The following is a 27,741-nucleotide window of genomic DNA, read 5'->3' as shown; positions in this document are numbered from 1 at the left end:
CATTGAAGAATTATATATTTGTAAGTGAAGACATTGAAAGTAAAGAATTGATTGAGAAAAGTAATAAATCTTTTTACTGTACATCTTACTGTAAAGGTAAACATATCAATGGTTGGATAATAATGAGAAGAGACCAGTTCATATTAATTTATATTATACAGTCAAGATTAAAGATAAGCAAAGCTAAATGCTTTTTAATATAGATTAAGGCTGTACATGCACACAAACACCGTTCTTCTGCAAACCCCAAAATACACACATATAGACCCCTATCTTGACAATCTCCGGCACCTCTTCTATGTATGGCTAAACTCAGATGCAAATTACTAGCTAATTCTCTGCTATGATATGTATTTACCAGCTGGCTCTGGCCTATCTGAAGCCATGAAAATTGTTCTTAGGACGAGATCAGCCTTAAAAAGTAGGTGTACTGGAAGGACGACAATACAACAAATGCATCATAGGAGCAGCAATTGTAGGTCTAAAGGCTAGGGGCAGAAGGAAACATGCAGCATCGGAGCTTAATGACACTTCTGGGGGGGACACAAACAGAAATAGGAACCTGATATAGGTTTCAACTGTTTTAAGTTCAATCCATAAGCTTTAGATGAAGTTCTACCAGAACAACATATATATTTCAAACTGGTAGTTTTGGCATTTTTAAAACAATGTGGAACTAGGTACAAATCCTCATGGACAAACCTTGTAGGCTGAAAGTTCATAAAACATTGACTGTGGAGGACCTGTTGCCTTTAACATAGTGTAAATGTTTCCTGGAAAGGATTAAATCCTAATTGAACTTCAAGTTTCAATTGGCTAAATTGCATTTCAGGTGCTTTAAACCGAAGGTAGGCAAGTCTGTGGAGAGCAGCCACATGCTGAGTGGATAAGGCCGTCCCCTGCGCATAATATACACACCCCTGCAGAATCAAAGAGCGCTCACCAGTCAATAGGGAACATAGGCTTTGCTCATTGCAGAACCATAAGTTATTGGTCTGATAAAGCAGAGAGGCAATGGCTTCCACACAGAGAACAGAAAATGAATTTTAAGACTTTACACTCCTTTTTTTGTTTTAATGCACATTGAATGTATTTACCTTATTGAAACTCAAAACTCAATTGGACTTTTACAGTTCACTAAATGATTTTATGATTCAATTGCTCATTCAGGCTGGTGTATATCAAAGTCTTTGGTCTTTTCCGCTAGGTTAAACACAGTCTTTTCCCATAATAATGCTATTCTTTTAAACAATGCTGGATCCCTTGTCCATACTTCATTTCAGATAGTGGTAATTTCTTTGGATGGCACCATACCACCAATCTTTCCAAATATAGAATAATTACTATAATATTAATAATATTTACAGTGTATTTCACTTTCTTCGAGAATGCTTTGATGTCTTTCGTACCAAAAATGTAAGAAAAGGCACTCTGGTGATGTACAAGTAGATGCACACACTGGTTTAGTGATGAAAGTGCTTTCTTGAATTGTACATTTTATGCAGAACCTCTCCACTGAACTGATAGGTCAGCTTCTTCTTGACTTTTCGTACTTCTCCAGTTTTGCCATAGTTGCGCAGGGCTCTAGCCATTTTCTGATAGGTCATCTTTTTGCGGTTGCCTTTCTGAATACCCCAGCGGTTGGCTAGGGCCTCTTTGTGCTTGGAGGAGAACTGGAAGGTCCCTTTGTCTTTATCTACCCACCAGATACTATCCTTCATGTCCCCGCTCTGAAGTAGCTCTAACAGGAACTGGTATAATCGGATCTTTTTTTTACTGCCTGCAAAAATAAAGGTAACAGGTTAGGCAAAGACTTAAAATGTATTTCACCTTTTCAAAAAATATGCTTAGAACCACTGATGAGATATACGATAGTTAGTAAATACATACACTATAAGGCCTAAGTATGTAAATACCCCTTTAAATGATGTGTTTCCAGTAAAGAGAGCTGGTAAAGCATACATTAGTATGCTACAGCATACTTATACAATCTATACAATTCTGGGCTTCCAATCTTGTAGCTAAAGTTAGTGGATGGCGTTTTTCTTCCAAAAATGGATGTGTCCCTGAGCACAAAGACAGCTCCAAAAAGACATAGTTTGAGAAATCTGTAGAAACTGAAGTGACCATTGAAAAAAAAGCTGGATAATTTAGTAGTGAGGTCAATGAAACACAGTCAGATAAATAATAGCCCTTATAGGGTATTGTCAACCCCAAAACCATATAGTAAAAGCAGTATTGTATTAGTGATATTGTCCCATAGTATAATACATATCCAACATTGCATAGATCTTACATAATTTCAGGGATCAGTTCATCACAAGCTGGCTAATACTGGACACATTTTACTTATGAAGTATGGCCAGTAATTAAACCTGCAAAAAGTCTCATCAATTTAAATATCGACATGAAGATGTTGTTAAATAGAACACATATGTGACCGTATACCTGACGCCTTTCACTCAGTATAGGCTTCCTCAGGGGTAATCACACTTTAGCTGGACATTGTCAGATGATGGTCCATGGTTCAGTTAGTTGTGCATAAGCCGGTCAGCCACCCCAGTTGTAATGGAGGGGATATCACAGGTAAATAAATGAATACCTGATAAATTAGGGTAGGGGAGGACTGGACACCAGGGGAGATAGGTCTGCAGACGCAGCCTTTCTTAGTCTAGAAACTGATGTAGCTTGCATGGAGCTCTGACCACAACCCCACTGAACACATTTGCAATAAATTGGAACGTTGACTGTGAGCTAGGTCTTCTCATCCAACCTCAACACCTGACTTCACAATCGGTCATTTGACTGAATAGACACAAATTCCCACTGCTGAACAATGGGTGAAAAGCCTGAGAGAATTCATTTTACACTTTGAATATCACCCCACCAAAGGATTTTTAATAATCATGTAATCACTAATCATGTGACGACTCAAAAAAGTATTTCCCATCATTTTCTGTACAAGCGATCATGTAAATCAGCATCAATGTTAAGAAAAATCTACCCAGTGGGGACATGAAGAACAATAAAAAAGCAAAGATGTATATAAATCAATTCCACTGTACCCTAAACAACTTAATTGCCCACAAAACATCTACAAAATCTGGGGTATGTTGGGCCATTGCATATGAAAAGTTTATCATTTATTTTTGTTATGCTGAAATAAAACATAATAAAAATGATTTTACTTTAACAAGAACTAATAAAATATTTCCCATAAGGTATACTCCAGACCTGACTCTCCAAGAAGTGCTCCATATCCTGAGTCTCGCGGGTCCAGCTCTCCATCTGACACTTCTAGAGGGGGGCTTCTTCTTTCATGGTCATCATCTTCTGAGCTGGGTGGTGCTGTAGTTTGAAACTGCACACATACACGAGGTACATAGGACACCTGTAAAAGACCAGAAATATTTTAAAAGGCATATTTTAGATATGTTTGTTAATGGCCAGGTCTTCAGATGAGCCAAGATAGTAGATCAGAAGTTCCACCAATGTACCATAAACTAACAGCAAACCATGACCCTGATTGATTTACTAAGAGATCATGTTCATTTTTAAACTGAATTTGTATGTTTTTAGTGAATGATGTGAAAAGGTGAAACTTCACTATGCAAAGAATACCAAATCATGTGCAAGAAAAATTAAAATAATTGTATTTTTGCATGATCAGGTAAGTCAGATCTATAGATTTGAAACCAGCAAATCGAATCTTCTCATAGATACCACTGCTTCCAAACAGAGGGACCCTTTTTACTTTATGCTGGAGGGGACAGGCTTTTCTATTCTGGGTTTGCTGAGTTCCAAAGAAAACAAACTGCAAAGAGTCTTTCACATACGCGCCATGGATGTGGATTACCATATGCTGAACTAGGACAGCCAATCTAATCAGTATGCCCTGTAGTGCATCATGTTAATGCAACTCAGCTATGTGAAAATGTCCCATGACTCTGCACACCTTTGGTTTTGTTGCATCTTAAAATTTGTTTAACTGATATAAAGTTTAGTTAGGCTTTAAAATCTGACTGTACTTTGTGATTGCTGTTTGCTCTCCTTAAAATTTAACTATACCTAACCTCTACTATTGAGATGTCTGCAAGCTTTCTTCCTGTTGGAGTCTTGATTGGCCATTTTTGCATCCATGGCCAATTTCTTATATGCAGGGGTTCCTTTACCCCTGTACATATACTAGGACTGTATGCAGGTGTCTCTGTAAACCTGCCTGTTTTCTCATTTTTAGAATTAAGCTTTAATGAGCTATATGGAGCAGTTACCTGGTGTGTCAGTTGGAGGTGTGGATGTGTGGGGGGCAGTCCAGGCTCCAGGACATGCATTTGCTCCATTTCCATGTGTCTGTACAATTGCTGTAGCTGTGGCTGCTGTACGCTCTGCAGCTCTGTGAGCTGTGAATCAGTAAATCCATCAAGATCGGTGTGCAGGTGATTCGATATTGGGTACTCCCAATAATGCTCTAAAAAGGAAACTAATATAGAGTTAGCCCTTGTGAAGTACGTCCTCTAGAAAAGAGTCAAATGTATTATTCACATTAACATAGTTAGGTTGAAAAAAGACACAAGTTCATAAAACTCAACAACAAGGAAAACAAATAAACATACTAAAAAACACCTCCCTATACTAGACAGAAACCTACACGTACAGCTGATCCAGAGGAAGGCAAAAAAACTCCTATTAACACATGGTTCAATTTACTCCAACAGGGAAAACAAATTCTTCTCAGTTCCCTAAGGCGATCAGATATTCTCTGAATCAGCAGTCCCTGGTGTCAAATATTCTTATAAAATGTAATACCCGGTTATATTCTGTGCATGTGGAAATCCATCCAACTTTTTCGTAAATCAATCTATAGAACGTGCTAAAACCACTTCCTGAGACTATTCCACATTTTCACAGGTGTTACTATGAAGAATCTCTTTTTTATATGGGGATTAAACATCTTTTCCATCAGATGCAAAAAGCGTCCTTTGCTATGACCTTATGGTGAATAATTGAGAAGCGAGTTCTCTACATGGACCATTTATATATTTATACAGGGTGATCATATCACCCCTTATACGTCTCTTCTAAAGGGAAAATAGATTCAGTTCACCTATTTTTGCCATTAACCCAGACCCCATAGACTAACCCTAAACTTATATGAAATAGATATATTTATGTTGGTAATACAGTACTGTGTTTTCATAGCAGTAAATACAATTGTTAATATACTCACAACAATGATACCACCTCATAGAGTTACTGCTTGGAAGTGGCAGCACATTTTATTTAAGTAGACTAACAGATCTACAGGAACAAGTTACTAGTTTAATTTTATCAAAAAAATGTAGAAGTCTCTAGTAATTACCGTGACTCTCATTATCACTGAGATAGGGGTAGTATTCATGGTGGGGACGATATGCTTCTGGCTCATAGGTGACCAACTCTTCTGGGTGTGCCTGAAAATAGAAGAAATGTAATTTAATACAGATTATTCATTACAGAAGAACAACTGATTTAGATCAAATCATTTTTATTAGTTACTTTCCGGAGAATGTGCCTGAATTATTAAAGCTCTCCATGACTAGAGACGATGGACTATCAAGGGGGAACCTGGGTGATTCACCAAACCTGTTCGATAAATAAAAACAATTGCCCACTAATAGCAAATGATTTTTTTGAAATTTGTTCCAGGTTAGCTGGATCATTCATATTCTCTCTTGGAAAGCTTTAATAAATCAGGTCCATTGCATCCAGTGAGGTCATCCAATATGTGTGCTCCATTGTAACTTTCTATGTTCGTAGCACAGATTGCTGCCACTCTTGTGTAGGTGTAGTTGTAAGAGCTGCAGTTTTTTAGATCACCCATAGTGTTGCCTTCAGGTAAAATATGTTGCTGAAACATTAACCTCCCTACCGGTTCATTTCTTCCCGGTTTTATATGTCTAAAAGCAGTACATTGTTTTTCATGAAAATTTATTATACAATATAATATAATAGTATGAGTATAATAAAGTTTGAAACACAAAATCATGTAAAAACAATAAATTGAATACATTAAAAAATCAATTTTTTTTTATTTTTTTAAATTAAAAAAAAAAAATACACATTATACTCATACTAATATATATACTGTAAAATAAATGTTCTTGAAAACAATGTATTGGATTCAATACAGTTATTTTATATTGAATGCAATACAAATGGATTTTGAATTTCCTGCCCCGCCCCGCCGGCAACGTACACACGCACCGACGTCACCGGGAACTCCTCGGTGACTCATCGGATGCAGAAGAAAGAAGACGGAGATCACGGCGCTGGACAGCGCGGGACACTGGCGGATCAAGTAAGGCTGTATTTAATATTACCTTCCCATAGGTTTTACCTACCCCGAGTGTGACTCGGGGTTACCACTTTTAGCAACTTTTTTCTACCCCGAGTCACACTCAGGGTTACCTCTAGGGAGGTTAAGAAAAATTGTAAGTTAAATACAATGTAAATCCATTCTAGGCATTGTAGACAACTGTTTGTATCCCAAATGTTGACATTTTCCTTTAATTCTAGTCCTTCTGACATGACATGACTAAAACAGGTAGTAAAGGAAAATCTCTCCGTTGGGGCAAACCTAGCAACAAATGCAGTACTATTTTTTATATTTGTAAGTTGAGAATCTCCCTTGCACATTATTGTTGAGTGTGTCTCATTTGGAGAAATGTTCTTTCATTTCCTTTCCTAATACCAGGGATCATTCAGACAAGAGGAAGTGACATGAAATTGCTAAACCTTTGTGGGTTTTTTATTACTATCTTTGCCTTCCTCTACTGATGACCCCCATTTCCCCATTTGTGGGGCAACAAGGATAAATCATCAATGTCACCTGTCACAATGGACACAGACCACAATAAAAATAGAATTCCTCACTATATTAAAAACAAAAAGTGAAAAGTAAAAATTCTGTTGTTTGGTTATTTTTAAGTGCAAAACCCTTTTTTAAAAAAAAAAATGGGTGCACCACCGCACCCTAATTCTGAATGGGAGCACAGAGCCTCCCGGGATACCTACGTCAGGTATTCTGGGAGGTTCTTGAGCATGCACAGAAGGAGCCTTTTCACGCAAAGAGAAAAAACTGCCGATATCACGTATGCGCAGTTTTTTTCCCATTCTACGTCATCCAATCTTGCGCCTGGTTCGGGTGACGTAGGATGAAGAACCCGGAAGAAGAGACAAAGATGGCGGCGCCCGGTGTGCCGGCTCTGGGACGACACGGGACCCGATGCAAGACTTTTATGGATCAGACTGCCCTGCGGCATTAAAGGTAAGTGTATTTTTTTTTTTACAGTTTTTAGTTTAGTTTCCTTTTAAGGTTTACTTTATAATGCAAACAGATTTGCAACAATTTGGGAGGCAACCCTTTTGGTGTATTCATTGGTGTGACCACATGGCATTTCCTGTGGTCAGTCAGTTGCCTGTCAAAGTTTCCACTTGCCCAATATTTTGCTTGTACTTCCTCACGCTCCCTTTTTTTTTTAATGTCATTTATAGTGTCACTAACAAATATTGCATGACCGGAATTTAAGGACACCTACAGGATCTATTTGTGCAATTGCTCCACACCCCCATACCCTAATCATCTGATGATGTGGGTGCTGTGAGCCTTGGCACCGCAGAAGCCGACACAGTTTAGTTATCACACCATTATTCTGCTAAAAAAAAAAAATGTAGGCATTGTTAATGCTATCTCCTACAATAAACTTCTTTTAATGGTTTCCTTTGGTGTTTTAAAGTCGGACTATACTGACAGATGATGGAGGCTGCCATGGTGTAAAGAATTAAAATTGGCTGGATATAAAGCTGATGTTTAGTAGATTAATCACACATGACTGCGGCACAAGTGGTACCAACATTAGCTGAACACCTGAGCTGTATACTCATTTTGGGTCAGTGATTCAGAAGGTAATAAGACTGGATATCAGAACACCAAGCAAGCAGGATATTTAGAACCTAGCCGCAATGGCAGCTTCTATAGTCTATCAGTATAGCGCAACTTTCAACTTTAAAGTGGAACTAAATTCCCACTTCTAAAATGGAAAGATTCAGGCAGGAGGTTACTGCAGAAAAGGACAGGTGAAGCTCAGCTTTAGTTGGCAGGTAAACCCAGACATTTTAGCTTCTTTTTCTCATGCCAGGAATGAATGAATGTCATCCTGGCGTGGTCTATCAAAATATCCAAAGATCATCTTCAAGAAGCAAAGACAGAAGATGATGGCTCCGTGCTTTGGAACAGGGATAGATGAATAATCTCATATTTAGTTTTACTTTAAAGCAGATATATTAGTAACACATGTAAAACTATTTACCAGTAATGTAAAAGTAATTAACAACATCATATAGGAAAACAGTACATTTTATAGGAAGACCAGCAATGGCAACTCACATAAACAACTGCTTTGCTATATTTTTTGATCAGTGCAAATCCTGCCCAGAAATCAATTGAACTCATCTTCGAGTTCTACCTCTCGTACTTCTACAGTGCCTCCATCAATACAGTATAGTTATTGAGTGCTGTTACTTATGGACACAAAGTAAATTACTGACAAGATCACCAGGTGATAATAAAAACATAAAAGTCTTACAAACAGACAGACGTGCAGTCTCCATATCTTAGGACTGGTACGCAATATATTACCTTTTGCTTTTTGGTTAAGAAATTCAAAGATTGTTAATTAAAAATGAAATCTATCTGTAGGAACATAAAATGCATCCATGAAATATTAATTTTTCCCTCCAAAGCTTGCAGGAATGCATGTGTTTATTTTTGGTAATCTGACTTTATTTGGCATCAATTCCCAAATAGCATGACAAATCTCTGTATGTCTCAATGTTATTTAATGATTGATGTAGTGTTCTTAAACCATTTCACCCATACATTGCACCTATAATCATGTCACTAATATACTGGCAATGAACCAGGATAAGATGGTATTACCATGGGCCGTAAGGTGTTGCTATGCCAATGTGTTCGAAATATTTACCAGCTTTTCACAGTTTTGTGTGCCCTTGTCATAAAATATAATACGCGTTGTATGGACAACTCTGTCTTATGCTATTAGGCAAAAACAATTTTAACTGTAACAAAGCAGAACAAAAATTGCTGAAGCCAGCATTTTTACAGATATATCCAGTCGTAAAGTGACCACAAATTATGCAAAATATTTTCAAGCGAGCCAAAAATGTAAAACAAGACATTACATTCACACCTCTCCTGCTGCTCATGAGGATGAACTATGCTCTGGTGCTGAATTATCCAAGTGTTCCCATTGCCTATGTCACTTACTCTGATATCTTTATGAGAAGTCTTCTGGATAACCAAAACTTCCAGGGGTGTCAATCTCTTGAGACCTTGTTACTGTCAGTGGTTCTTCTTGTTGACCTCAATATCACTGCTGTATCGTGTAATAAGTGGATGTCAGAGGGAAGAACCAGTGTATGGGGATTTCAGAATTTTTACACTCCAGCAGACTTCTCACAAAGATTTCTTGGCACTGAAGTGGAGGGTGGTGGTGGGAAATTGAATATTTACTTTTATCCTTTAAAAGTTATGCTACGTACACACGTCCAATGGTTCTCGCCCCATAATCGTCTCAGGACCGATATTGGACGAGAATCTGGCATGTGTACAGCGCCTGTTGTCCGAACTACCGTCCTGGAGGATCCACAGACGATGGACGATGAACAATCCTAATGCAAGGGAAGGGAGAGAGCACGCAGCGGGGTGCCTCTCCGTTGTTCTCCCCCCTCCCCTCTCCAACAGTTCAGCACTCGTTCATGCATCGTGCAATGCTTAGTCATTGGAACAGATCGTGAAAGATCCTTTCCAATAACTATAATTGCACGTGTGTATGCAGCTTTGGATTTGCTTTAGAATAATTTGTATGGCTAAAAATTACCTTTACCCATGCCAGGCAAATTTTTTATGTTTCTTAGATTGTGTTTGGTTGGCATATAACAATGCCTCCATCTATTCCTTTATACAACTCCAGCACCTCCACATTGTGGTCCCTATCAAATCCTTTTATCAATGATCCACAGGAACATCACTAAAGGCTTTCCTTTGGATATAACCCCTACAAGACAATGACTTTCCCACTTTGGATGTCAAAGTCCACAATCCCAGACAACGTTTGCAGTTATATAATCCTTTATAAATAATGGTGCCCAAGGCCTAAAATGATGAAAACATGGGTTCTAATTTCAGGTTGCCTGCTGTTTTAGGAATGAGACAGATGCATAAATATAGCTGATTAGCTGATAGAAATAGGGTCACACCTGGCCAGTGTTTTACTAAAATGGTTGCTACAAATCAGATTTGCTTCAAATATTATTAAACTTTTTTTTTTTAAGTTTTGATAGCTCAGGGAAAGATTAAAAGCTCTTTGTTTGGCTGTATGCAATTTATTAGTATATATATATATATATATATATATATATATATATATATTATAACATAATATAAAATATTAGATTTCCCATCACTGTGTTTCCTAGTAACAACAAACAGACAGTACAAATCTCCTTAGAAGGAAAAGAGATAGTAATAAAAATCTTACTGGGGTTCAGTATCTCCCCAATAAGGCCTGACGATTAAACTATCACTAACATTAAATAACAACAATGTAGCACTGCCAATATTTATAACTAATTTCTAAGAACACTTACTTACTTTAACTTACTCTACACTTATCAAAAGAAAAACTTCTAAGGGGTCTGTTCAAAAAAATGTTCTGTTTACATATATTACCATTATTGTATAAATTGTAAATAATGTATAATACATGTAAATATGTATTTTCTAACATTTAGGTTGTTGTTCGCAAGGCAAATGTAACACCCTAACAACTTTTAATCCTAACACAAAAACAATGGCACAGGCACATAGCCCTCAGTGAGGCTGAACCTCATAGCAGCCACAGACTACCAATACTAAGGGTGTAACAGCACCAAATACACAGTTGTCTGATGTGTTAAAAGCACTCATGATTTGGTGTGGGTGCACAATATACATGCTTCAGTTACACATCTTGCTTTGCTAAATAGGATTAATTATTAGGTTCTTTAGGTTAATCTTTAAGGCATTGTCCCTTTATTAAAGTTCTCCATGGAAAAGATAGACTATCATGGGAGAATCTGAGTGATCCAGTAAATTAAAATTGATAAAGAAATAGGATAACAGAAAGACTTGGTTCCAAAAAGTGTAAGGTTTACCCAAACCAGGGACAATTGGGAGCTATGAATGAGTTCAAAGGGAGTGTGCCATCATTTAAACATTCAGGTAACCTGAATTGGTAAGTTACCCATACCCATTGGTACATAAATTCAATTTTACGATGACATATTTCTGCCCAATATAACTCAGTTATGACAGGGGTGTAGTCATAAAAAAAAGAAAAGGGCGCACTGTAAAAGTGAAGGCTATGAGTGGCGAGTGGGCAGGGGAAGCCTATACGAGGGCATGGCGCGCGTGTGCGTCCTCGCCCCACTACATCCCTGCCGGCTGAATAGAAACCTATTGACATGATAAAACCATTCAGATATTGAACTATATTTAAAAATGTGTAAGGAAAATTGAAAAAATCATGAAAATGTAGTACAAAAGGCTCACAGCTTCACAAGCTGTCTGTTATCGGTCATACTCATACACTGTGAACTTGATAAAAGAGTGATGGACACCCGTGAAGAGCTCTTACATGAAAGGCGTGAAATTGCCACCCGCAGGATCTGTCAGTGTAAAAACTCAGCAGTACTACCCCTCGGCACCCTTGTTGGTGGCATCCATAAAGTATAACTACAACTTTGGCCATGGTTGTTTCTTTAAACAGTTATAAGGGTTGTGCAGTTTTAAACAGCCAATGCAAAGTAAAAATTGGGTATTAAATGAAGCCCATTGATTTGATGTTTCCAGGAGGTAAAGTTGATATTAACTTTGGTTTCACAAAAATGTGCCTAGCCTCCGGTATGAGCCAAATGATCAAAAATCAGAAGAATGAAAAAGGAGAGGCTATTATGAGGCACTCATACACTTTATGATATAAAACACAATTTTTTTATTAAATTGTAAATATTAAAAATGTATTAAATTAAAACAGTATTCAAATAATGTATGTAAATCATGTCATAACCTTTTCAGTACCATACAACTTTTTGTACAACTAAAAAGCAGAATAGTACAAAAATCAAAATAGGTCTACCTTCCCAACGCGTTTTGCCAAAAAGGGCTTCCTCAGGGGTGTGTGAGGGATCCCAAAGCAACAAATTGGTGGTAAGCGTCAGCAGTATTCAAATTCTTTAAAAACAGCAAATATCAACTGCTGGGAATTGACTGAAGATCTGATTGATAAGGAAATTGATATGTTTTGTCGTGGCTTGCAGAAACTCAATTTGCCAGATCGATCTTATTAAGGGCATATAGTTACCCAGCGGTTGTCATAAATATCATAGATGGAACTTTTGCAAGAATGTATACAACTCCCCAACCTAGTAACTATCCGACCACCAGGCGTACTAGAGGACATAAGGATAGCCTATACAGAATACTGGTTGTCTTCAAAACTCTTGGCCCCAGTGGCAGTGGTATAGTCTGCTGTGGCAATAGTTGGTCCTAGAGAAGGCCACAATGTGGGAATTAGGTCATTGAAGAGCTCTCACCACTAGGATCCTCAAGAGATATATTAAACCCCCGGGTGGATTAACTTTCTAACATATAAAATACACAAATATCAGTTTTGGGTGAACTGTTTTAAAGATGAGGCTGAATGGAAGTTGTCTAAGTCTGTACCCCATCTCTTGGAAAAGAGCCAGACAACTCAACAATTCTGCTGATGTCTCTGCATTAATTGGATTACTACAGTCACCTTGTACTGGGGTCACTGCTCCATATTCTTCTCCTAGATTCTGAGAGGACCCTACTATTGGACAGCCAATAGAAATCATTCACATAATGAATGCAATAATCTGGACAGTTAACAAAGGAGCCCACCCCCACACTGGGGGAACTGGAGCATCATGACAACAGCTTCAGTTGAGTAAAAAGGGAAACAACTTCAACGTTACATACAAGCCGTAAATGTGACTATCATAAGTAAAGAATGTTCCCTGTACTGAAATTGGACCTGGGTCAGACAGATTTGTGGGGTTCTCGACAGGTGAACAGATCTGCTGTCCCCCCGAGGTGAATATATGGTGAAGTCTGGACTCTTTGAGTCACTGCCTCCGCGGAACACACACTCCCTGTCTCCTCCCTCTTTTTCCTCCAATGAGAGAGTGAAGAAGCTTTTAGGGATTTTCTATTTAAATCACAGAACAAGGTTTAAAGTAAAGATAACTGAGACTGATAATCCATGGAACGTCCGATGTTCCATGCCTCATGGAATTTTTTTCCCCTGTTGGAAATTTTACCAGGGTTTTTTTGCCTTCCTCTGGATCAACTATGTCTGTGGGGTTTTTATCTGGAATATATTTATTTCCCTAGTGGTTGAATTTGATGAATTAATGTCTTTTTTTCAACCTGACTAACTATGTAACTATGTAACATTTGTACCCTATTTACTTATCATTGATCACAACTTTACCCCTCATGCATACAAATTCTGACTGTACAACATAGACTGACAAAGAGAAGATTGCTGGAACAAAAACCTGCAAATAATAATTATCAGGTTGAATTTTCTTTAGCATGCTGATTAATCAGAATCAATGTGCCCGAAATTTAGATATCATCAAACATTGATTTCCATAAATACATTCTTGACCTATCACTTCACACCGCAAAAGGTTTTCTGTAAATAAAAACTAATACTTCAGCTCCACTCTAGTGACTTTGCCCTGACTGAGATGATGCCATTAGTATGTTGCAGGAAACATTTCCGTAGTCTCCTCTCTGTATGTGATCAGACTACAATATTAAATCTCTGTAGTAGTTCATAAGGCAAACACAGAGCTGCAGAAGCACCAGGATTTACAGGATAATGTCACCCACGTTTCTCAACTATACACACAATATTCATTTCATATTCCTCGGCATATTACTTATTCTATTAAAATTTCTTTCTGCAATAAATTTTTTTGCATTTAAAAAATTTTGGCAAAATTTTGTCTGGGTGTTTCTTTAAATATGTTTTAAAAAGATGTCATTTGGGAAATAGCCTGTGCTTAAGGGAAGAATTGAAAATGTCAGATTATAGGCTCCCAAGAAGTAAATCAGTCCATGATAGCTATGAAAGTATATTTTTTGGTCTTTGCTAGAAATAGATTTATTACCATTGCTCTGAAGGGTCTCAGCTAACATGTTTTTCTTCCACTTGTCGTCCTCCTCACCTTAAGTGGGTCAGTCTTTAAAAAAAATTTAAAAAACCTTCCATAATGCCAAGCAGTCTTTCGAATGTTAAACTGTGCCACTTGGTATAATAAAACTTTCCTTTTTAGATGTGCAGAGTGTACAGTTACAAATATATTGTGATCTAAGCATTGTATTATATTGCATGTAATATTTAGAAATATATTTAATATGAAATTTATATCAAATAAATATATATAACACACCTATTAAATAACTTATTTTTTACAAAAATTTATAAATTACATTAAAACTTAAGATCAAAACTATATGAAAACGTTGTAAATTATACTTTATTACTAAATTCCTATTCCTAAATCTTGATTTTCTGTGCAGTAAGGTGAGGGGGTGTAAAACTAAAAAGTCTCTGTTATAGCTGTAGTTGCTGTTCCCAGTAATATTGGTTTTCTGAAAGGCAGGAATTTTACACTTGCGGCAAAGGCTATACCAGACTTCATAATAAAACCAGGGCTCTGTCACACTAATCTCCAACTCTAGTAATACAGAATGCTAAGTCTGTATTTTTTTTTTACAACAACCCAACAACCACATTGGGATTTCTACACTATAGGTCTGATAAATGAAAGCTCTCCAAGACTGGAGAAGATAGACTATCCAACAGGCCTGAAATTGATCTGGTCCAGGATTGAAAACATTAGCCAAATATTAGCAATTTACTTTAAATAGTCAATTCCAAGCTTGCTGAATCATCCAGGTTCTCTCATGATAGTCTATTCTTTACAGTCTTGGAGAGCTTTATTAAATTAGGCCCTATGTGTACATTGCTTTTATACAAATTTATTTGCTAACAGGTATCGCCACCTCTATTAATCCCCTGTGTAACCAGACAGCTTTTGGGTCCCATAGCAGTTGTATGACCTGGAATGGCTATAGTCATTCTCTTGCTCCTGCACATTCTGAACAATGGACCTGATTTAATAAAGCTAAGACTGGAGAAGATATACTATCAAAGGAGAACCTGGGTGACCCAACAAACCTGGAACACATTACTTAAAATAATTTTCTAAAATTTTAATCCTGGACTACATCCATTCCAGGTTTGCTGGATCACCCAGGTTCACCTATGATAGTCTTAATATTCTCCAGTCCTGGAGAGCTTTGATAAATCTGGCCCAATGTGGTAACCTGCTCTGACCATTACGATGAGTTCCAGCTTCCCCTATTACAGTTGCAGGTATTCCCTGAGTTAGGACATCCGACATACAGACGACTCCTGGATACGAACAGGGCTTCCCTGCTCATTTGTGTGCAGGACAAGGCTTGATGGGGGGGGGAGGGGGGGTTCGCATGATTTGCAGAAGAAGTCTTTTGCTGTTCTTCAAGCTCTTGTAACTCTTTAATGACCAAGACAAACCCTGCAATTGTTGCATATTAAAGAATATTCAAGCATAGCTTGCTCCAGAAGTTTATGAAAGTCTAGGCTCCATAAAGTTTTTGGACTTTTTGCTTTGTTTGGGATTAGCTCACAGTGAGGATTTTATACAGTAACTGACACCGCACTGATAATATGTTCAGACAAACATCTGTCCTAATTGCATTTATTGAAATAATGTACCTGTTCCTACTTACATACAAATTCAACTTAAGAACAAACCTACAGTAACCCAGGGACAACCTATATTTATTTGAAATAATGAAAAATTTAACACAAGTTGAAATACACAAAAGGTGAACACCTAAGACTGCTAGGTTGACAAGAACAGAGTCAGATATTCCAGAAGCTAGATCTACCTAATGTCATTTCTTAATACATAAAAAAGCATGAAGGTTGACGATGGCCAACGCAAAGTGGTTGCATCACGACGTAACACACTTTTAGAAATAAGGAGATCATCTCCCTCTCTGGGAAGTAGTCATACAAAATCAGGTTAACATGATAAAATCATTGTAATAGGCATCTAAAATAAAAATGTATATATATATATATATATATATATATAAATAGACCTTTCTTACAGGATCCTGCAGAGGCATGCAAGGATCCAAGCACTGTCTTAGTCCACCTATAACTAAAGCATTATGTTCAAAAAAGAAAACATCAAGGGTCAGTCATGGGTTGATTAAACCTTGAAGAGTATGAGCCTAATTTAATAGAGCACTCCAAGACTGGAGAAGATAGACTATCGTGGGTTAACCTCTTCTAGCTTTAAATAATCAGGGTGTATATGTTTAAACATTCTTCCAATTACACCTCCCACACGATCCTTTTTATTATCTATAGTATCACTATGAATTATTTTTATTTACTATTTACTTCTGAAAATACTTAATTAGCATAAGCCCCTTTTATCCTATATCTTGGCTCTATCAACAGAACACTAAAAATGGAACAACTCTTAAACCTAGACATGGTAAGATATCTATCAGCACTAGATACACTGGTAGACAACCCCAACTCTTTTGCATAGAATAAACCTCCAATTAATCTCCATGTGTTGGAGGGGGACTGAGCAATGGGTTCACTCTCACATACATTGGGCCAGATTTATTAAAGCTCTTCAAGGCTGGTGAAGATGCACTTTTATCAGTGAAGTTGGGTGAATAAGACAACCTGGAATCGATTTCATTTGCTGTTCGCTAGCAAATAGTTTGTATCCTGAACTAGATCCATTCCAGGTTTGCTGGATCACCCAGCTTCACTGATGAAAGTGTATCCTCTAAAGCCTTGGGGAACTTTAATCAATCAGGCCCATTATGTGTTTGTTCTGCAATCCAATTATGCTGAGTAGAGATCCATAAACTAATAAGCAAAACTGGGTTTTTTCATCCTTTCCTATAATTTTGCCTCTTCTATAATGACACCTTAAAACAGCAATCTTTATAATTTTATAAAATGCAGCTCGTAATGTTATACCCAGGGGTGTAGTCGTAGAAAAAGAAGAGGGGGCACAGTGAAGGCTATCCGTGGCAAGTGCGCAGGGAGAGCCTATACGGGGGTCTGGGGGCAATCCGGCCCCACTACACCCCTGGTTATACCTACACAATGGGGTAGTACCTTCAGTTAATAGATCCACAGGGTAATTTCATATGTGGGAGGGAAGAACTTCTGCCCAGTGCCCACCAAAAGGATAGACTTAAAACATTCACCTCTATGTAACCATCAGATGAATGCAAACTTCAATAGATAAGGATGGAGGTGTAATAAGCACTTCTTCATATAAGCTTTTCACTGATCTCACTACTTTTTGTTTTGTTTTGTAGTTTTTAGATACACTTAAATATTGTGAGCAGAAAGTTCAGTTTTCTTATAGCCAAAACATCTATTCAAATCATTGAGTTTAGATATTTCAAGTGAACAGAACTGTTATTACTAAAACCTAGGAATATGTCTTAGACCAGGGGTCAGCAAACTCCGGCCTTTAGGCCAGATACGGCCTAGCCAGAAGTCTGTTCTGACCTAACGCCCCCCCTAGTCGATCCGGCCTAATCCCGGCCGCCAGAGGTCGGCAACCCGCGGCTCAAGAGCCAAATGTGGGGGTAAGGGGACATTACCTTCCCTCGGTATGCATTGCAGAGGGATGTATTGCATTGTGTTCCTGGTGGGGAGCGGAGCCATCAGCGCGGGACTCAAGAGAGAGAGAGTCCGGCCTAGTGTGCCTTCTTGACCTTCTAAAATGGCCTAGTAGTCAAAAAAGTCTGCTGACCCCAGTCTTGTCAATTGTACGTTATCTATTTTGTGAGAGTAGTTCAGGGAAGAGTATTTTCTTTTCCAGCATGACTATGAACAAAATATGGTTTAATGGATTTGACCTGGAGGAACTTGATTGACCTGCACAGATCCCTGACCACAACCACTGAAAATAAATGAAATGCCAATTGCAAGCTTGATGTTTTTGACATCCGTACTGGATTTTATTGATGCTCCTTTGGCTGGATGGGCATAAATTCCCAAAGACACCTCCAAAAATCTTGCCCAAATCCTTCCAACAAGAGAGAGGCTATAATATCACCATTGGAGGTGGGTGAGGGGGTAACTCCATGGATTTGATTTTAATTTTAAACCTAATTCAACTTAAGTTTAACAAGTTTATAGAAATGTGGTTCTCAGATCTCTGCAAACTTTTGGTCATATAGTGTAGGTAAACAATGTTATAATGGATTTTAGGTTCTTTATGAAAGTTACATGCAAAACAGGCTGCTAAAAACAAAAACTTTAAAAATCAATATGTCCGTGTAATCATATTGTGAATTGTGTGGCCATGTCAGAAGTGCTGGGGTTTGCAATTGCACATAAATTAGACACAATTCAGCAAAAAATATGGCACTTTACGTGACCTATGAGAAGAGTAAATTTGCAGCGTTTGCACAGCTCTCCTAATTTATAAGACAAAGGTTATGGATTTTCTGGTGAGATCCTGTATGTTTAATATAGCTACATTTTCAGTTAACATCAATTAAATATATTCTAGGTGCATCAAAACAAAAGTATATAAAGTCATACAGTTTAAAGCAGAAAAAGAATTGCTCTTCGCATGGTCTATCTGCAGCAATCCAAAATGCCCCATGCTTAGTCCACAATCATCTAGTCTCCACAATCATGAATGTCCATGCAAATCCTAAACTGGTGTAGGCTATAGTTATACTGATTGCATGTAATTAGAACATTCACACTAAATTCCACAGCTACAAACACTTCACTAGGGCTGTCCCCGCTGTCTTAAAATCTTTTCCCAATTCCAATATCCATGGTTCAGGCCATCAACGCAGCTAAGCAAGCTCCCAAAACCCATCTCTTTAAACCTACCTACCATCCTTCCTCTCTATTTTAATCATCACTAACAATGCTTTGCAATGGTTTTATTCCCTCTACCTACTAAATACTATGCTCCCCCACACTGACTGTAAGCTTGATTTCAGTTTTTCTTACTCTACTGCATCAGAATATATACTTAGTATGTATGCAGGTTTGCCATGCTTAGCCCTCTTTCCTTGTACAGCGCTGCATAATATGTTGGTGCTTTTTTAAAAAAACAGATACAATAATAATCATATGAAGTAATTTTTTTATAAATACAATTTTCTAACTAACTAACCTTGTAAAAGTCAAACTACCCAGATACATATTCTTATCACACCTTTTATAGGCTAAAAAGGGAAATAGGAATTTACTATTTTTCACATAGAGAATAAATTAAGCTAGTGAGGCTTTCAAAGTAGTACAAGCATATAAATGAAGAAGGTTACATGCTAATGGTTTCTTGGAGTTGTTTATCATCTTAAAGAACATTAGTAATTAAAAAATAGCTAGCTCAATCTAGTAAAGAAGACCAACTAAGGTGATGCCTTCAACCAAATGCCAAACTCAAATTTTAGGGTATGCGACAAACAGATATACAATCAGCTGCCTCCCCCAACTTCTCACAATGAGAATTAGCAGCAAGTCTATCTGCAACTTAAGCCTGCCTGGCTACAGGACACCCAACATCATCTATAATAGGGCATGATTTATTAAACCTCTCCAAGGCTGGAGAGGATACACTTTCATCAGTGAAGCTGGGTGATTCAGCAAACCTGGAATTGGTTTCTTAAAGTTCATTTTCTATTTGTTAGCAAATGTTTTCAATCCTGGACCAGATCCATTCCAGTTTTGCTGGATCACTCAGCTTCACTAATAAAAGTGTATCTTCTCTAGCCTTGGAGAGCTTTATTAGGTCAGGCCCATTATCACCCCAGCTATACTGTTCCCAGGCCATCTCTTTCTTTTATTGAATTTCAGTTCTTTCAGACATGGAGGCTCAGCATCATACATTTTGTGGAAAGGAAGTACAGCACCCTGTTGGTTCATCTTACCAATTATGACCTCCCTGCATTGAAAACAGAAGCATAGAGGCAATGCCACTGGGTGTAAAATAAGCTAACTTTTGAAAATAAAAAGATTTTATGTTTTAATTTGTTAGCATGTTCATGAAGTGAGAAAAAAGAAAAACCGGGGAAGGAAAAGATAAGCAGATTAAACTTTAGCTTTACTTGTTCTCTTTCAATGGTTCCATCAAACGATCCTTGTAAGTCTCACACCTAAATGATCTTTTAGCATTTACTGAGATTTTCACATACAGGATGTCTCTAATCAGAAATCCACCATTTGGACTTTGCAAACCCATGAACACAATCAGCCTTCTCAACAGTCGTTAAATCACAGATGACCTAGATTCCTAGATTGTAAGCTCTTCGGGGCAGGGTTTTCTCCTCCTGTGTCACTGTCTGTATACGTCTGTCATTTGCAACCCCTATTTAATGTACAGCGCTGCGTAATATGTTGGCGCTATAAAAATCCTGTGTAACATTAGTAATAATAATGGCCAAAAAAGAATGATCTGGAATGAAAATGTAGGGTTAACCTATGCCTATGGAAAGAGTAGGGGGCTTGGGTCTATGCATGGAATCTTTGTACCAGTCACACTGTCTTGTGACCGATTACATACAGGGTGGACAACGTGTGACTCAGAGCTGTGGCCTGAACATAGACTTCATAAAAACACGAACCGTCAGCAGCCTTGCCTTGTAATCATGAAAATGAAGATAAACAGTTTTCAGATTTTCAGTGTAAATATAATTGTATTATCTAATTTTTATTTATGGGATTTTACCCGAAATATAATTTTTATGGGAAAGCACCATTTGAACTAGTAAACGTTACTAATTAATAGTTGGCTTGTCATGCTGAATATCTGTGACAGTCTGTGAGCAGACAGTGACACTTTCTTAGCTTTGTCTATTTGTAGTTGAATCTTATCTATGAATATCCGGGCACCCTGAGCAGCTTTATTGTAAATCTGGAGGGGTAAAAGCAAGATTTAGGAAATGGGTACAAAATCAGAAGTCTGGGTTATGAGTACAATATAGGGGTGAGCGTTGGCCTGCAGAAATAGATCTTTGCAGTGCAATATTCCTCTGAAAGTCAGAAATTATTTTTCATAGTTGGTACAGATAGGCTTAAAGCGTACCTAAACTCAGAATTTTCACTTTACATAAAATGGTAGACAACCCTTGAATGTAAAGTAAAATTTCTGTTGTTCTTTTTTTTTTTTAAGTGCCAAAAAAAAAAAATCACTGATAATTTTTTCAAATTTGATCTTACTTAGCTGGGGCTTAGTAGGAGAAGTCCCATCCGCTATCAAGCACCAGACATTTGTAACTTAAAAGTGACTTTACAAGCCCAATTTTTACATTAGTTACAAATCATAGAAAATATTTGCCTCTGCTCAGTCAAAGGGCACTCGATCCAACCAGAAGCAAAACCAAGTAACTTTAGTCAGCAGCTACTATATTGTGCATTGCAATACTAAAGTAATTGTAAATGTGACAAGCAGTAAGACAAGATAAATAACTATTTCATATAAAAATACAAAACCTGCTTACTGCATGCCATCAAACTGCATTGTACTAATGGAATCTGAATGTATCGTTGTCATTCTCATACAAGATATAATGCAAACTGATGAGTAAGCTGCAAAAATGCAAACAAAGCTGTCATTTACGTTAGTAAAGCTGATAAAAAAAACAGAACTATTACAAGTTTTTTATTCACATGAAACAAATATAAACTGTTATGTATCCCCATTCAACATATTTATTGCTCAGTAAATTGTGATAATGCTCCTTTCATGGCCAGACAAGGGATTCCCTATTTTACTGTTCACAGATAATTCCATTATGTATTGTTAAACAATGATTAACAAAGGGGTTTTCCAGGTTTAAAGAAAATCTAGGATTTAAACCTGATCTCCAGCATTATTTTTAGTATTCACCATTGTATATGTTCCTGTACTAAATACAAATACAAATGCAGTCAATCTAGGAACTCCGACTCCTCCAGACTGACATTCACCCATTAAGGCATTTTGATATTTGCAAACCTTTCCCAAGATCTTGCCTATAGTTTGTATTAGGGCTGAGGCCTCTTAAGAGGAGTAATGGATCAGAGTTCTGTGATGGGTTTTAAGAGAACTATGTACAGCACCCTGCTGGCCTTCCCACCAGCAGGGGTGTAGTCATAAAAAAAGAAGAGGGGGCGCAGTAATCATTGTTATGTACACATGCCCGCTCCACTACACCCCTGTCTATGTGTCACTCAAAGGGGAAGAAACTTCCCCCTGAGTGATGTCATGATACCAGAACCTGCCCACTCTCCCATCGCAGGTTCGGAGAGACAACCCACCCACCGCCGTGAGTCTGCAATTCCATACGGAAGACATGGTCCATGACTCTGGCCAGTGCACCCCCCCCAGCAGGACTCTTCTCCTTACCCCGCAGGGGGGCGTACTAGCCAGAGCAATGGACCACCAAATAATTTGTTGCAAAATAGGAGAGGGCACACGCGCCTATTCCTGAAAAAAGTGAGGGCACAGCATTCACACCCGTGCCTGCCCCACTACACCTGTGCCCACCAGCCATGATCCCACAGAGAAACAAAGCGACCCACTGATGACATCACTGGCACTGAAACACATTTTTTTATTTAAAATGTTGATTAGCATGTTGATTAGGTAAATTCAGGTGCATGTAAGCTAAGCTCAGATGGAGCAATGGTAACTATTTCCAAGGCTTTATTCAATAGTGATAAGAACCAATGTTCTCTGACTCATGACAAGAAGGGGAATGAGTCTCATGCTCCTGCACATCTGGAAGTATTGTTTTTTTTTTACTTCTGGCATATGAGTGTTGCAGGTGGAAGAGGAGTGATGTAAAGGTGGCTATATGGTCCTTGGAAACTGGGCATTAAATTAAGCCTGCATTTCCCCCCGAAAGAGCTAAATAGAATGGATGCTATATAAACATCCAGCCTTCCCCTTGTTCCTCCATCTTTCAAGCATTGGAGCACATTGAGAAAGATTCCTGTACAAGCTGCAACTTTATTAAAATGGAAAATTAGCATGGGACTTGGCCACGCAAAAAATCATGCGCTAAAGACTGCAGTATGGGAAGCCAGAAAGTGTGCCACACATACCTCATTCTCATTCCCATTACACATTCTCATACCTGAAAGTTTATTTATTATTATTTATTTATTTATTCTAGATATTTATTGTAGCTCCAGTGGTGGACAAGGAGTGTGGAGGAGGATGGCCAAGTAAGTTTACTGCTGCTATGCCCATGAGGTCCAAGCTTCAATTTGTTCTTTTCTTTGTATACATATTGGCACAAAAAGCAAATGTAAGGATTGGCATGGGGCACGTCTGGTGCCTCTATGGTGCTTATGTAGTCTTGATACTAAGAGCCTGAAAATGTGCATGGTAAAAAATTGTCTTATCATTAGACAAACACCTTCAGCCTGAACCAGTAACTCAATACAAATAATTTCAATTTTAACGCTCTATATGCAAAATTTGTAATATTGCCAAAATATCCAGACTGGCAATTTTTTTCCAAACCTCTGTTTTTCTTATACTTTTCTATTTTGTGTGCACATTATACGCCTTTTATCTCTTTAATTGGTAATTCAAGATGTACTGTTCATTCATGACAGAGATTTTCCATGGTAAAATAAGCACAAAACTCCATGCAACATTTATTGTGCGTGGTCTTCATTGCTTAAATGCACAAAAATGTTCTGTGCCTAATTTTCAAAAAAATACACTAAAATGAACCATACAGGTGGGAAATAACCACATTGTAGTGCATATTTGCTTTGTACTGCAATAAAATAAAAAGAGACCAGTGTGAACTGAACTGAACACAGTAGCTATTGTGCTGCCATAGATAGTGTAAAGTGATTGTAAAACTGTGATCATTTAAAGGTCTGATGTGTCAGTTATTAAGCTGTTGCAAACAACACATCAGTATTTCCTGCATTATCAGAATCTGGTATTCCCCAAACTGCATTTATGACAAATATATCATTGTCTGACCACAGTTCACACTCATATCGTCCCATGAGCCAGATCCAGTGTTTTGGCCCAGCACTATCCTAGCATGTACAACTTTTAGGGTCATGTAACAGCCAATGATTAGTATTGTAATTACTTCTCCAAATTGCAAAGATCAGCAATTCACAGTGATTTATTCACTAGTATCAGTGCTACAATAGAAAAGAATTGTGATTTGTAGCTAAGCCTATAAAAGTTACCTAATAACAATTGTCACCAATACAAATTGCTGCTAACCCAATTGCTGAACCACTAAACTACAAATAGCTAAGAGAATTTGCAAATTAGAGATTACAAAAAAAAATGCAAAATCTAGGACAAAGAAAACATGTAGAACTGACAACTTTTAAAAGTGAAATCTAAATGTTGGCAGTGAGCATTGAAATACCTTAACTATGTGACATGGACCCTAGGATTCTGCATGCACAATTCTTATGATGTTGTCTGCTCACCGCTAAAATGGACACATTTGGACCCATTAATTTGGTGGGAGAGTCAGAACCGCCTACCAAGCATCCAGTAACAGCTCCAGCATAATTAAAAGTATTAGGTAGTCTAACAAGTTTAAGTTTTACTTCTAGGTCACTTTATTCTAACAATTTTCTGGCATTTCAATAATGTGGTTTATTATACTTTTATAATTAGGCACACCTTTACCCTGCATATTGATTATGTTACATTGCTGCTTACAAGCTACATGCAAGAACAATACAGATGTAAAGGTGTTAACCAGTGCATTACGTAACACAAAGGTTTAGAACACATTAGATGGATATATTTGTACAGTAATGCTGTGTGAAATGTGTTGTAACCTCACAGGTCATACAAAACCCTCACTGTGGGCTATTGTTAGGTAACATTTCAACACATTTGTAAGTTTCCATAGGAACTAATGAGATTTAACCTAATTGGTAATTCTAACAGGCATATCCAGGAGTTTGCAAAACCAAAACCTGCAAGGAGCCTTGGGAGAATATAGTTACCAATATCACATTGATGTATTTAGATATTTTCAGAGGACAGACCCCCTACCTCTTGTCTGTCACTTTTACATACATAAGCACCAAGCTTTTTCCCCATTTTTCTGCATTATAAGTAATATTTACTTGCTATACAAATTAATCCCAACCACTACCATTTATCTCATTCATCCCCCTCCTTTACTATTCTCCCACTCACACCCATCTATCACTCCCCAACGCCTTTAATCCCCAATAGTTCCCCAAGCCATGGCTCTATCATTTCACCATCCTAATTACCCTCCTTAGTCCCAGTCCTACCACCTATTCCCCTATTCCCCGCTGGCTATGGGTGCAATGGTGCCATTTATTCTTTAATTCCCCTTGCTAAGGTCTATTCTGTTGCTGTATTTGTACTGTACTCATTACTTATACTATAAGATGACCTCAAGTATTCAATGAAGGGAAAGCATTTCTAGAAAAATTGCAGTAATTAATTAATCTTACGTGTAATTTTTCTAAATAATGCAGTTTTTTTCAACGATGGGTGGGGGGTACAACTCCCTACCAAGATGTATGGTTGCAAAGGCTCATGAAGTATCTGTATAAGCAAACACTGTAAACCATAAATCTAACTAACACATCTATACTTCACCTAGGATAAACTTTAGCAGATGAAACAGACTTTTTTCTACCAAAATTATATAAAAATATGTTAGATATTACAATATTTAGGTGGTAGATGCCTGGCATTGATATAAATGATTGACTGGCATTGATTTCAATGATCAATGTCATTATATATAAAATGTACATTATTATTATTGGTATTCACAGATACAAACTGCAGTTAGTAAAGCAAGTCAAATAATAAAAGATATATAGAAGTATAGAAATAGATAGATAGATAGATAGATAGATAGATAGATAGATAGATAGATAATATATAAAGGCTTAATAGATAAAATATAAAGGATTGATAAATAGAAAGCTACATTGATAAAAGAAATAAAGATAATAAATAGATAAGTTGATAAATTGATAATCAAAAGAAAGCTAAAAAATAGATATAGATAGATAGATAGATAGATAGATAGATAGATAGATAGATAGATAGTATATAAAGGCTTAATAGATAAAATAAAATATACTGATAAATAGAAAGCAAAATTTATAAAAGAAATAAGGATAATATATAGATAAGTTGATAATCAAAAGAAAGCTTATAAATAGAGATAGATAGATAGATAGATAGATAGATAGATAGATAGATAGATAGATGTGGACATTTGCATGGTTTTTCCTGGCAGCTATAACCCCTTAGGCTTATTCACTAAATTGTCCCAGGAACAAAGTTCAGTAAAGTGAATTCTGATTGGCTGTTGTTACTATCTCATATATAGATATATTACAATTCCTAACAATTCAGCAAAAAAACTTTTTACTGTCAGGAAAGGTTTATCAGCATCCAGAGTTTCAGCTCTACAACATGCCTAAACCCCAATGTTTTTTAAAAAACATGCTGGAAACAAATTCTTTATAAATTTTGTCCTTGCGTAGTGAATAATTACCAATTGTCATTCCCTTATATAGGGGTAATTGCGCAAAAACTAGAGCAAATAAATCATGAAGCAGTTACATGTTTTGAATATGAATATAAACTCTGAATGGTGGTCTTGATGGTCAGATCGACAATTGTTATTTTACGAGAGCATACAAAAGCACAAAAAGCAAAGAATTCAAATGTGGATGTTCCATACTTTAAAAATAACCCTTGTCACCTATGCCATCAACCTAGTAGGTGGGTTAGTATGAATTTTTAAATAAATTTTTTACTTGATCCTCAAAAAGCCTTAAATTGACAAAGTTATACATTTTTGGTTCATATTCTATCTAAAATATGTAAGTTCATTTTTTTGACTGTTTCAATTTTGTATTGCCCTGCTGTTACAGAATAGCATAGTAAACATATGCAAATACTAACATACAAGTCTGTATAGAATCCTAAAGCAATCTAGGGACGTACCATGTGCTATGTCAATTGTTAGAGATATAAGAGCAATCAGAATGTACAAAAGTGAAATAACACATAGCAAAAAAATCAGACAGGAGAAATATTTTTTTCCGATCCCTGCAAATCAATAATTTCCCACTGCATTTGTTTTGTACATTATTATTGACCCTATTAAATAAGACTGTTGGAGTTCCGGTCTCAGAATGAGCCCTACTTGCGTATAATTTTAAAAGAATTTAGAGAGGTTAGGGGTACAAGATGAGCCCCCAAAAATCACTTACCATAGAAATAAGAGTGAACCCATCCATTCTGTCAACCTACTGCATCCAAAAATCCAGCAGTCCACACCTTCCAGGGCTCAAGGATAGCCAGGCAGAGGAGAGAGGTGTCACCTTGCAACTTCCCCTATCGGTGGATGGGACACAGGCAGGGTGCACACAGGCTGCCACCAGCCCTGATAATGAAGTTTTCCTTTTTTCTACACAAGTTCCTTTTTCCTAC

General features: G+C 37.3%; 1 protein-coding gene across 2 annotated transcripts; it reads right to left on the bottom strand.

Moving 5' to 3' along the window:
* Positions 1-47: 47 nt before the first annotated feature.
* Positions 48-27,741, bottom strand: SPI1 (Spi-1 proto-oncogene). Of its 2 annotated transcripts, none has more exons than XM_072421943.1 (5): positions 27,522-27,741; positions 5,360-5,450; positions 4,272-4,480; positions 3,235-3,391; positions 48-1,780 (listed from the first exon to the last, which is right to left on the bottom strand). In XM_072421943.1, the coding sequence occupies exons 1-5, from the start codon at positions 27,546-27,548 to the stop codon at positions 1,464-1,466; spliced, it is 801 nt and encodes a 266-aa protein (XP_072278044.1). In that variant the 5' UTR covers positions 27,549-27,741; the 3' UTR covers positions 48-1,463. The 2 variants fall into 2 exon arrangements, with proteins under 2 accessions (XP_072278044.1, XP_072278045.1); XM_072421944.1 differs by having other exon boundaries at positions 4,272-4,468; positions 27,522-27,737.

The sequence above is a fragment of the Pyxicephalus adspersus genome, chromosome 9 (assembly GCF_032062135.1).
Source record: "Pyxicephalus adspersus chromosome 9, UCB_Pads_2.0, whole genome shotgun sequence".
Classification (NCBI taxonomy): Eukaryota; Metazoa; Chordata; class Amphibia; order Anura; family Pyxicephalidae; genus Pyxicephalus; species Pyxicephalus adspersus.
This window is presented reverse-complemented; position numbering and strand designations above follow the sequence as displayed.